Genomic DNA, 12790 nt, shown 5'->3' on the forward strand with positions numbered 1-12790 from the left:
ACAGCGTCTGATGAACAGGGTAGTTATTGGCCTTGAGGGTTGTGCTGTGTATCTGGATGATGTGGTGATATATAGTGACACCTCGGAGGAGCATGTGAAACGTATTGACGCTTTGTTCCAATGACTAGCTGATGCTAATTTGACAGTGAACTTGGCTAAGTGTGAATTTGCAAAAGCCACTGTAACATATGTTGGTAAGGTGGTGGGTCAAGGGCAGGTACAGCCTGTTCGTGCTAAGGTGTTAGCTATTGATGACTTCCCTGTTCCCACAATTAAAAAGGAACTAATGAGGTTCTTAGGTTTGGTTGGATGTTAGCGTTGTTTTTGCCGAAATTTCTCCACAGCTGTAGCTCCGCTAAGAGACTTGCTTAAAGCAAAATAAAATTTTATTTGGTCAGAAACTTGTCAACAAGCATTTGCTATCGAGGTTGAAGGTATTGTGAAGGCTTTATTAAGTTCTGCTCCGGTTTTGCTAGCTCCCCGTTTGGATCAGTCCTTCAGGTGGATGCTAGCCACATTGGAGTGGGTGCGGTTTTCTTCAAGGTGGTCCACAGGGTATCATCCTATTAATTTCTTTTCTAAAAAGTTCACCTCTTATCAGCTGAATTATTCAGTGATGGAAAAAGAAGCATTGGCTTTAATTTTGGCTTTGCAGCATTTCCATGTTTATCTTGATTCAGCAGGCCAAAACTTGTATATACTGACCATAACCCACTTAGATTCTTAAAGTCTCTTCAGAATCCTAATCAGCGGCTTGTGCACTGGCTCTGTTTTTGAAGCCTTATAACCTGGTTATTAAACATATTAAGGGCAACGATAACGTCATGGCCGATGCTCTTTACCGTGCACCTATATAACGCTTACTCTCAGTGTTAGTCATACGTTTGCTGAGGTGGGAGATGCTGATTATTTTAGAATCGGGAGTTGTGGGTGTGTGTGGGAAGATTGTCTCAGGTAAGCTCTACTAATTCTTGTGTTAAGTTGCCTGTACCCTGTTCAACTGTTAATTTACTGCAGCTAAAAATACAATAGTAGTAACGTTCAGGGTAGGAACCCTGTTATATGGGGGGAGTGTGATGGCCTAAGCCAGATCTGGGTTCTGTCTTTCTCCGTGTGTGTGTGGCTGTGTTTTTCCTTGTTTTCCAGCAAGCCAGTGGGTGGAGCTGAGCTTTGGGCATGACGTACACCTGTGTCAATTGGGTTGAGGTTCCTGTAAAGGAGGCCTTAAAGATCGGCTCAGTCTCTTCCCCTGGGCTGCTTGCTGAGTTCTCTTTTGTTTTGTCTACATGTCTTTTACACTTTCCATCCAACATTGCACTGATTTGCTCACAAACTTAAACTGAATCTTTATATACTCAATTAAAATATGTTGTTTATTGAGAACCTTGTGTGGCCTCCCTTCTTTGTCACATACTGTTGAGCCAGGTTGTGACAAGGCTTAAAACCTTCCTCTTTAATAAAGCTTATAGTTAGTTATAGTCCTGCTGCTATAGGCTAAGACTGCTGGGGGACCCACCCCCCAATGCACTGAGCTCCTTTCCTCCTCTTGTCCCTCTCTACTTTTCTCTGTCCCCCTCTGTCCTAAAAACCTGCCAGACGTTTTGTTGTTGCTCTTTTTCTTTTCTCTCTTCACTTTCCACTAACCCCAACCAGTCAAGGCAGATGGACGCCCACTCTGAACCTATTTCTGCTGGAGGTTTCTTCCGTAAAAGGAGTTTTTCCTCTCCACTGTTGCCTATGACTTGCTCCAGGGGGAATTGTTGGGTTCTCTCTATACATCTTTATAATCTTGACTTTGTTCTGTAAAGTGCCTTGAGATGACTTTGTTGTGATTCAACGCTATATAAATAAAGTTGAATTGATCGCTATCACAAAGTGTTTTTGTGTCTTTACTTGTAGTGTTGGAGAAAAAGAACAACAACAGAAACACAATGTCATTACTAAAGGTTTATTTTTATGCTTTTCAAGGACACTGTTATTTGTGAAAACATTGATGAGGATTGAAATGATTAATATTCTGCTGGTGATGTTTTGATGAAATGTTTGCTGTTGATACTGTAGATAAACCAAGATACAGTAGGTTTTTTGTAAAGTTTTTTACTTTTTTGAAGTGTTGAACTTTCCTGTTTTACTTGCATTTGAAAATTGTGCCTGTTTTAAACCCTGAACTTAGGCTGGTGACCCTCCCTGTCACATTTCTTTCTGCCTGACTCAGCTTCAATTAATTGCTGCCTGTTGGATTTTTATTTTGTCGTTTCCTTCCTTGAAAGTGGGTCAGAGGTGATGATTCAGGTTCTGGGTTTTTAATGAGGTGGTCGTCATCTACTCAGACTACACAGCATAAGTCTGGAAACAGTTTGAATGTGTTGGGATGTCATCGACCTGTCAGAAGTTTTTTTTTTAGCTTCACCAAACAATTAAACTTAACAAGGGTGTAGTTCCTCTCTGATCACAGTCTTTCTTGAGTCCCATCACAGCTGTTTTCATTGCAGTTCCTGAGACGGTCTTCTGGGTGGGTCCTGTACCTCTGCATAGCCACGATCCTTCCAAAAGAAAAACACAGGATTAATACTTTACTGTATATACAGGTCTCCCCCATAATACAACCATTTTAGACTGATATGTTAACTTACCCAACTTTTCTGTTTTTCTCTTCTATTTCTTCTGATTTTTGAGCCTGACAGAGAAAAAAAAAATAGTATGAATGGGGAAACACAAGGGGGCAGCAGTGGTGCAGTTTTCTTGCCTTGTCCAAGGGCAAGATACTGAACCTGTGCAGTGTCGCTACCAAGCTCAGTAGAAACTGGGGAGGGCTGCATCAGGAAGGACATCTGAGTAGAAACTGTGCCAAATTAACATGGGGACAAATAATCCACTGTAGTGACCCTGAGAATCAGAAATGACTCTGGGAACAACTACAAATATGTTGACAAATCTAAATGTCCATCACATTTTAGTGGCCCCTGTAAACAGAAAGACCTGTTTGGGGGTTAGGAGTTGGTTTTAGGGTTGAGGTTCGAATTGGATGTAGGTTAAGATGAGGGCTGAGGTTGGGCCTTAACTTTTGAGGGTTAGTGTTAGACATGATGCAATCATAACCAGTTACTCTGAGTGTGTGTGTGTGTGTGTGTGTGTGGTAGTAGTTTTTTGAACATCAACTCAGATTTTTCTTTGTGTGTTTTGCTCTTAGTTTTTAGCACTTTTCTATTGAGGTTTTTTGTTTAGACATTTTATTGGTTTTATATAGATAATTGTACTGTAATAAATCTCTGGATAATTGTTCCATCCACTGTTTTCATCTGGTTTGCTCCCACCTGACTTTAAAGAACCTTTGATCTGATCTATTCCGATTCCTGAATTTCTTAAATGAGGGCTCACCAGCCCTTATACCCCCAATGAGAAACGTTTGTGGGTGTGTTTCATGTTAGCAGCCTCTTACATGTGTAGAAGAGAATCAGTATGTTCACAACCACCAGAGCAGCTACACGGACGACTGTAGCTGTGACTGCAGCCAACTGAGATCCAGCTGCAGGACAAAACACACGACATAAGGGACTGTAACTGATGTGACAGAGGTTCATACAAAGCCCTTAATCCTCTGAAGAAACAGACGTCCAGGTTTCTGATGGCTCTGAAACAAAGTCTAAGAGAAACATGGAGAACATGAAAACAGTTTTGCAGATTGCTGCAAAAAAATAAACCATCCTGTATTTAAAATATCCTCATGAATCCTGCCCAGAGGTCCTGTTGCCTGGTCCTTTACATTCTCACTTCCTCAGGTCCCTGTTAGTTCTTGGACATGTCCATGAACTGTTGTCTCTTCTCTGTCATCTCCTACACTCTCCTTTCAATGTTGCAGCATAAGTGAGTCAGTGTGTTGGAGTCTTTTGTGTGTATTGGCTGTTGTTTCTTCCGTCTATGTCTTACACATTATCATCACTCCTGTATCCAGCTAGTCGTCCTAGATTAGCTACTGATGTTGTGCCTTTTGGTTTTTGCTCCGTCTTAAATCACGTCCAGTGTTTTCTCCCACTTTGCCACAAGAGGCTCAGGCCTCCTTTGTTTCCCTGATTCACCTGCTCACCAGCCCCTCCCCTCCTGCTGTGTCCACTTTATTGTCCCTCCAATTTTACCACTTGACTCTTTGTCACCAGTCCCACACACCTGTCAGCCATTTTGTCTCCTCTCAGTATAATTACCTGCTATTTTCTCTTGTTCAGTAACAGATTATCTTCATTGTTCACTCAACCTCAGCTTTCTTTTATTTCTCTGTGGTTTACCTTTATCCAGTTACCTGCACTTTTTCCCTCATGGGATTGTTTGCATTTGGACTCTTTGCAGTATTTGGTCAACTTGTCTGATTTTAAACCCAGACTGATGCTGGTTACTCGCTGAATTAATGGTAAGTGGGACTTAGCTTCCATTAAGTGTCTTTTATTACTACTTGCAGCCTGTCTTCTTTTGTATCTGCACTCGAGTCCAGTCTAAGTGAAATTAATAATGATTGAGGTTCTGGGTTTCTGTGGTGGTGGCTGATGTTAGATACATTGTTGGGATCAGACTACACAACATCAGCCCGATAACAGTCTGAGGCCGTTGGGACGTCAATCGATGTTACATGTAGCAGAACTCATGACCTCCCATCAAGAAGACAAAGTTTAAAAATTCTACCATCTTTTAAGAATAGAGACGCTTATAGAGCAACTTCACCAATGTTAAACTTGCTGTAGTTTAGTGTGTAAATGTACATTAACGCTTTTAAACTTCCCTCTGACTTCACTATATTAACTTATTTCTCTGCATCTATCTGTTATTTTTTTTATCAGTAAGATTTCAGATGATGTTATCGGGAGGAGCCCTGGAAATTCAGGTTGACCATGATAACAAACTCCATAGTGTGAGCAACTAGATGACATAATCTGAACTAACTTCCTCCAAGTGATGTCATCTGGAGGCATTTTTTCAGCTTGAAGTAGAAAGATATTTTAATGTGGGGACGTCAGAGGGAAGTTTAATGGTATTTATGTACATGTACAGTACAGAAATATGTCTGATTTTATTAGTCAACAAAAATTATTACAATCCAGAGTTGAGCCTGGGATGCAGAGATCCAGTCCTACACGTCTCTCTGCAGTGTCCTTACAACCGTCACCCCCCCCACAACTCCCACATACCTATAGAGACTGTGTCTGTTCCCCGACCAACTAAATTACATAAACTAAAAATGACAACAAGAGGAGTTAATCATGATGAACCTATTAAAAGTTAAGACGACTCCTCTTACAGAACAAACCCCCAAAACTATTAAATATGGATTATTAATTATCAGATCTCCCTCTTTTAAATCTCTGTTAGTAAATTATAAATTATTGTGTCTTAATGAAACTTGGTTACAGCAGGAAGAATATGTCCGTTTAAATGAGTCATGTTAATGATCATGTTCCTAGAAGCACAGGCTGAGGTGGAGGAGTAGCAGCAATCTTCCATTCTAGCTTATCAATAAACTCTAGACCTAAATATAGCTATAACTTATGTGAGAGTCTTACTCTTAACGTTTCACACCGAAACTGGAAAACTCAAAAACCACTATTATTTGTTATCGTGTACCGTCCTCCAGTCCCTTATTCAGAGTTGTTCATATCACTTATTCTCTGACTCTGTCTTGTGTTGGTCCACACTTAGGAATTGTTTTCCTGGACTTTTAATAACCTGTTTTGTATTTTTGTCTTAATATAATTCACCTTGTCTCTGTATTTACCTGCCTTCTGACTCCACTTGTTTCCCCTCTGCTTGTTTCTTACACAAAACCTGACTTTAACCAACTTGACAGTTTCATATTAACATTCCCCCCAATTATGCTCCTCATTGATCAGCAGGTCTCTCACCGTGAGTCTCAGCAGGTCCAGTAGTTGTCTGGTCTGAAGCAACAGAAGTTCTAATTGACGGTGTTGATGTAGTTGGAGGAGCTGTGGGAATAAATATAAGGGTCACAATTAGCAAAATCCAGAGGATAAATATCATTGAAATAAATCAAAGTAGTTTTTATGAGCCTGGTGATTTAAATGACTTTTCAGAGAAATGATAAACTGCTTTACTTCTTCAATAAGAAACTGAAGAGATCAACAACACAAATGATTCTTTTACCAAAACCCAGTTGATCTAATAGGAGTATAACTCACTCAGAACCTGCAGTTGTATTTGTCTAAAAGCTGAACGATATTTTCCTTGATCTGATTTCACTCCACACCAGTAGACACCAGCGTCCTCTGAGGACACATCACTGATGGAGATGATGAAACCACTGTTGGTGTCAGTGACAGTGAACCTCCTGTTTGACTTTGGAAATGATTTTGTTGGTAAAATGTCTTCACAGATGAAGAAATCGTTCTCTTTGCAGAAAAACTTGACTGTGTCATTTTGTCTGTGATATTCTGACATATCACATGTGAAGTTGACTTTATTGGTTCTGGTCACGATTTCAGTAAGTGGAGTCTGACAGTTGTTAAACTCTGCAAATGAAGCAGAAAAGTAAAACATGCAAAATATATCAGTGTAATACTGTGTTAACATGATAGAAATGTACAGAAGTGTGTACTCATTACCATACTTCATTATATTTGTACTATAATATGTGTTATATGTCAAAGAGGTTTCTGTTAAAGTTTGCTTTGCTGAGGAAACTTAAAAGATTCACTTTATTGGTCTGAATCCTTCATTCACTGAATTGTATCATTAAATCTGGAAAATGTACAAAACATTAAAAAACATCCAGATTTCCTTTTTTATAAGACTCTAGTAAGAAAAAGTATTTTTTTGAAGAAAAAGGAAAAACATTCTCTGTGTAATTTTCTTTAGGATCATTGTTTAGGGAAATCTACATATTTTATAGGACAAACTCTCATCATCTTTTCTAACTGATACTGTTTATCTCTGTTGGTGATTCAGTATCAGCACTGCATTTACTAACAAGGACAGTTCCTGCCATAATACACATCATAATTACTGCTGAGTTTGACTGTGAAGGTTAGTATCATGTCATTGTAGTAATTCTACTCACAAATCAGTAAAAGTATTTCAGTTTTGTTTTGCAGCTTTAAAATATAACTTATTTTAATCTCTGTAAGGAGCTGGATACAAAATTTTATTTTAAAAGCCTGAACTGAAATATCAGTAGAATGATAACATTAAATAGTACATTTATAAAACATGCTGTTACTACTACTAATAATAATAATAATTAATAAATGAAGTTCTGATAATGATAAAAATTGTTTGTGCAGCACTTTTCTTAACGCAGGTAAAATGTTTTAACAAAGGAACAGAGGAACATTAATAACAATAAAAACACGCAAACTTCCTTACTGTAATTTAGTTCCACTTCCTTGGATGACTTAGATTGTCGGTTAAACTTACACTCGTATTCTTCTTTAAAATCCTCAGGTTGAAGTTGTTTGATCAACACCTTGAGATATTTTGCTGTTGTGTTATGGTACAGAAATATTCTGCCTTCGTTTTCCCACTTGTCTTTAACTGTGCTTGTTATTCTTTGTTTGTCATGAACTACATGAATCTGTTGATAAGTTTTTTGTCCTTCAGGATAGACACATATGAATTCAAACCATCCATCTCTGCATCCCTTCACGTCATTGTAACAATCTGTTGATTAGAAAGAAAAGTTCATGTTCTGTCACAGTCTGAAATAATCCGGATTTGTCCATCAAGAAAACAGAAAGTGTCAGAAGTTTTGTCACCACATAATCTGTGATATGAATAACATGAAGACTTCATCAAACAGAAACATATTCATTTTTTGGAACATTTGTATATTTTACCTGCCATCACTGAAAGAAGGAGCAGAAAAAAACTCTTCATCATGTTGGTTCTGGATGCTGAGATCTCAGGTCCTCAGTTATTTGTCTCCAGTTGGTTATTTCACTTTCTTCTTGTCCGTTTGTGTCCACTGTCAGTAAATGTCTTCAGTGTTTCCTGAATTTCTGACGTTGGCTACTTTTAAAACCTCTCACCTCCACCTTTCTGTACTTCCCCTTTTGTCTGAGTTGTAACTTCTTCCTCAAAATAAGAAATATGTGGTAGAAAGTCAGAGAGTAATAAAATCCCCACAATAATATTTTAAGACAAAATGCCGGAAATAATTGACTCACAGTATAAAAAGTAACCACACATGTTGTTGCAGTGTTTAAAAAACTCTCTTCAAGTTCACTGCCTGGTTGCATTGTTCATGTTCTATACAGTATTTATCAAAAGTGTGAAGTTTCCCCACTTTATTTATTTATAACATGGATGTAAAATACAAGACGTAAAATAAGTCTCTGCATAAGTTTTCATCCCCTTTAAGTCAACATTTATCTCCGTCTCAATCAGGTTTCAACATTTGGACACTGGAAGACTTTTCCTTGTGCTCAGGTTCTGTCAGATTGTACAGGGATCAAGAGTGAGCAGCTCTTTTTAACCTTAACGCCCCTGTACAACCCAAAGAGCCGACAATGGACTGTTCCTGACAGTGGAACTAAAATGGTTCCAGCTTCACACAGTCATCACATGGATCCCATGACTGTTGCAACAAAAACAACAGCAGTTGTTTGAATCTAGTGCTGCTGTTCTTGTTGCAACAGAAGTTAAAAAAGCCCAGTGCAGGTTACTGGGCTTTGACCACCAACAAAGTGCCTAAAGTTTGAATCAGACCACGAGCTGTGAGGGTTTAAATATAACTAAAACGTTTAACAAAGCTGGAGTCAAACAAAAAGACATTGGAAAAATGTTCTTGATATATCTGAGACTTCTTTGCATGAAATATGTGTCATTATGTTAATAAAAGGTACTGAGTGCACTGAAGCAGTGCTTCACTTCTGAAGCCTCTTCATGTCTCGGAGCAGCCTGTAGCCTGTATCTATGGTGAAGGATTTGTCTTTAAACCACTGCACAGTGTTGGGGTCCAAAGGTTTCTCTCTCAGAAAAACATCATTCTTTTTCTGTAAGAGAGGCGACACAAGATTATATCAAACCTTCCAAGACCAGTTAGACACATAAATACTAAATACCCACTTTTCACTGTGAAATTAGTCAGAACAAGCTGTCAGGGACTGGTGAGGTAGAAACAGGACACAGGAAGAAAGTCTCAAAGGAAAATTAGTTGTATTTATGGAACATATACAAAGAAATTTGAATCACTAACAGGATTCTTTAATCCTCAGTCGTCTTTCTGACATTTGTGTTTTAAGCTCAGGGCTTTGTCCTGGATGTTCTACGATGCAGATTTCTCCAATTTCCCTAATGACTCTTTGATGCATGGGGCAGCTCAGGAGTAGAAGCAGTCGCAAATAAATGTTAGGGTCGGGGGTTTGATCCCCAGCCGTCCATTTGTTGAAGTGTCCTTGGGGAAAATGCTGAACCCCCACATTGCCCCTGATGGATTAGGTTGGTGCCTTCCATGGCAGCTCCACCACCGGTGTATGAGTGTTTGAGTGAACGTCTGAATGAGAAGCAACATTAAGAAAGTATTTTATCCAAGTGCAGACCATTGGACTTTCAACAGAAACTGTCTGGATCATGAAAGTAAAGAGACTTTTAGGTTTAATCAGTAGATTGTAGCATTGTTAAGTTAAACAATTTTTTTCATTTAAACATTTAACTTACTGACATTTTCTGTGAAAGATTTTTCTTGAGGGAAGTATTTTGACAATCACCTCAGATCTGTCTGTGTACATATAAATATCAATATATTTGATATTTCAGATTCCTCTTGTCTGTGTGTCTTCACACTGTGTTTCCTGTATCTCTGCTGCAGGTTTAAGAACTTGTTACCCCCACTTTTCTGTCTGTCCACCCCTGCTGTTCTTACTCATCACTCCTTCCTCATTAAACTTTGCTAATGTCATTGACAATAAACAGGAACTCAGTTGTGACAAAGAAAGAAAAGCCACAACATGCTTCAGTGTATTTCTGAGTCTATTTGTGAGAAAGTTTTTCTGGTGGTTGACGCACTTCCTGTTAAGACCATAAGACTGTTCTTAAGCTTAGTCCTGGAAATAGAAGTACTGCTCAATGGAGATCAGATAGTTTGATGAAACAAATAGGTATCATATAGTATTCTACTGTGAAAATCCAGATCAGAAACATCTGCACTGAAACTGTGCTCAGTCTGAGACGCTGCTGATTGGTCACATTCAGATTTGTGATCATGTGTCTTTACTTGTAGCGGTGAAGAAAAAGAACAACAGAAACACAATGTCATTACTAAAGGTCCATTTTTATGCTTTTCAATGACACTGTTATTTGTGAAAAGATTGATGAGGATTGAAATGATTGATGTTCTGCTGGTGATGTTTGGATGAAATGTTTGCGCTTGATACTGTAGAGAAACCAAGATACAGTAGTTTTTTGTAAAGTATAGTTGGTACAGAAATAATCTGCATTAAACTGTAAGTTCTCACTTTGTTGCTCACAAACACAAGATTGTTGAAGTGATGTCATATACACACAACTACATTTTAGAAAAGATACAATTTACTTTCCAGGTTGTCATCTGCTAATTTAACTCTGCATCTTGTTACTATATAACAAGAAGCAAGTATTTGTATAAGTACTGTAAAGCTACACCATTATTACAAAGCCAACCATTTTTAAACCTGCCATCACTGAGAGAAAAAGCAGAAGAAGCCTGTTCATCATGTCGTCATGTCTAAGTTGGAGGCTGACACCTTCCATCCAGATTACTCGTCTCTTTCTGGTTATTTCAGTTTCCTCTTGTCGGTTTGTCTTAACAGTTGGTTAAGTTGTACATTGTTTCCTGAATTACTGTATTTAGCTGAAACTTCTTGCTGCCACTTCTCTTTTTTAAATCTTAATCATACGTCCTTCCTCTGTGGTTAAAAGAAAATGTGTGGTTAAAGATTCTGAGAAAAACAACTTTAGTAACTTCTACACAGTTTAACACAATATTTCAGAAATAATAAGAATATTATCTTAATGTTTCACCTCTTGGTCAAATGATATGAAGCCAATGAAATAATAGAATGTGAGGCCTGTTATTCTACTGTGAAAATCCAGATCAGAAACATTCTGCACTGAAACTGTCTGACATGGTTTGGAGGTAGAGTGGTCGTTGTGAAAAACTTCCTCCTGCTGTAAGTGTGATGTGTCCTGTTCCTGTCGGTGTGTAACTTTGCCAAAACAATGTTGGACTCTATGTTTCCCACGTCGTTTGCTGGGCACCACCTAGACAGCCGTACACGTTCAGCCGCATGCTGTTGAATGTCGACATTCAACCTCTGGCTGTCTAGGTGATGCCCAGCAAACGACGTGGGAAACATAGATATTTGGAAATTATTTCGGGGAAAATCTGGGCTGATGAGCATCATCCTACTTTAGATGGTGCAGCTTTCTTATCCAGAAATATGGCTGGTTTTATTAGAAAACCAAAATTATGACAATCCAGAGTTGAGCCTAGGATGCAGAGATCCAGTCCTACACGTCTCTCTGCAGTGTCCTTACAACCGTCACCCCCCCACAACTCCCACATACCTATAGAGACTGTGTCTGTTCCCCGACCAACTAAATTACATAAACTAAAAATGACAACAAGAGGAGTTAATCATGATAAACTAATAAAAGTTAAGACGACTCCTCTTACAGAACAAAACCCCAAAGGTATTAAATGTGGATTAAATGAGTCAAACCCCCCAAGTCTTATGAATTATGATATTGATTTTCTATCTGATCAGTAACAGCCTCAACACTGCGTTTAACTTATTATTAGATTCAATTGGTTTTTCCCCAAAATGTAAATAAACCCACTCACAGTTTCAGTCACAACCTCCTCTTCCTCTTCCTCCTCTTCCTCCTCTTCCTCCTCCTCCTCTCTCCTCCTCCTCTCTCCTCCTCCTCCTCCTCCTCTTCCTCTCTCTCCCTGTCTGTTTCGTGTGTTAGTTTCCTCCCAGTGCACCTGGACACCTGCCTGCAATCATTCGCCCTGATGACAGCAGCTTGTATACTGGTCTCCTTTACACCACAAGTCTCCACTTTGTCTCAGTAGCCTCCATTAGAGCACCAGGCTCTTTAAAACCAACCAGCACAGTATTACTAACTTGCTCATTGTGTCTCCTCACCCACAGAACCTGCGTCCAGAAACCCCCTTCGACTCCTCATCTCCATGGACCTAATCCAATGGTCACCATTCGTCCTCCTCCCGCGACTCGCTGCTCCATCGCTCCCGCCCCCTGCCCCGGGTCTCAAGCTCTTCGGACCAGGTTCTCCTTCCCCTGACCCTTTCCCCCGTTTCTACCCGTGCTACCTACCCCCAAATAAACCATTCTAACCTTTCTAATAACCTGGTTCCGTCTCTCTTTCTGGGTCCAATAATATTGATAACACTTGCTAAGTGTGACCACAGACCTTGTACTTACATATATAATTGAAGCGGATAATTTCAGAAATTTTCATCCTCTTCTGTCTGATAACATTGGAATTTACAATACCGGACTATACAGCAGTTAGTAAAAAAATCCAAGTGAGAAAACTGTAAACAAGTTCAATGAAATGTATTATTTCAACATTTGATTCACCATATTTCAATACAATGGAAAGTAACCACCTTAATGTTTCTCCTGCACAAGTTGATTAAATTGTTAATAATTCTGCAGCCTCACTATGTACAATACTTGATAGTGTTGCCGCTCTGAAAACTTCTCAGACTACACAGCATAAGCCTGGAAACAGTTTGAATGTGTTGGGATGTCATCGACCTGTCAGAAGTTTTTTTTTTTAGCTTCAC

At 39.0% G+C, this 12790-nt stretch overlaps 1 protein-coding gene across 1 annotated transcript; it reads right to left on the bottom strand.

Annotated features, from left to right (window-relative positions):
* Positions 1-1932: 1932 nt before the first annotated feature.
* LOC137127135 (CMRF35-like molecule 6) lies at positions 1933-6638 on the bottom strand. Its single transcript, XM_067503622.1, has 5 exons — positions 6180-6638; positions 5886-5966; positions 3440-3526; positions 2634-2677; positions 1933-2543 (listed from the first exon to the last, which is right to left on the bottom strand). Exons 1-5 carry the CDS (start codon positions 6610-6612, stop codon positions 2484-2486), a joined length of 705 nt encoding a protein of 234 aa, XP_067359723.1. The 5' UTR covers positions 6613-6638; the 3' UTR covers positions 1933-2483.
* Positions 6639-12790: the final 6152 nt, after the last annotated feature.

This window comes from Channa argus, chromosome 5, assembly GCF_033026475.1.
Source record: "Channa argus isolate prfri chromosome 5, Channa argus male v1.0, whole genome shotgun sequence".
NCBI classification, from domain to species: Eukaryota; Metazoa; Chordata; class Actinopteri; order Anabantiformes; family Channidae; genus Channa; species Channa argus.

Bases quoted from the DNA above. Each gene is read 5' to 3' on its own strand.
- LOC137127135 (XM_067503622.1), bottom strand. From the start codon at position 6,612: ATGAAGTATGGTAATGAGTACACACTTCTGTACATTTCTATCATGTTA. The intron at 5,967-6,179 runs GTGAGTTATACT...TTATTCCCACAG, and splicing joins AATACAACTGCAGGTTCTGA to CTCCTCCAACTACATCAACA. The intron at 3,527-5,885 runs GTGAGAGACCTG...TTTGTCCTGCAG, and splicing joins TGGACCTGCTGAGACTCACG to CTGGATCTCAGTTGGCTGCA.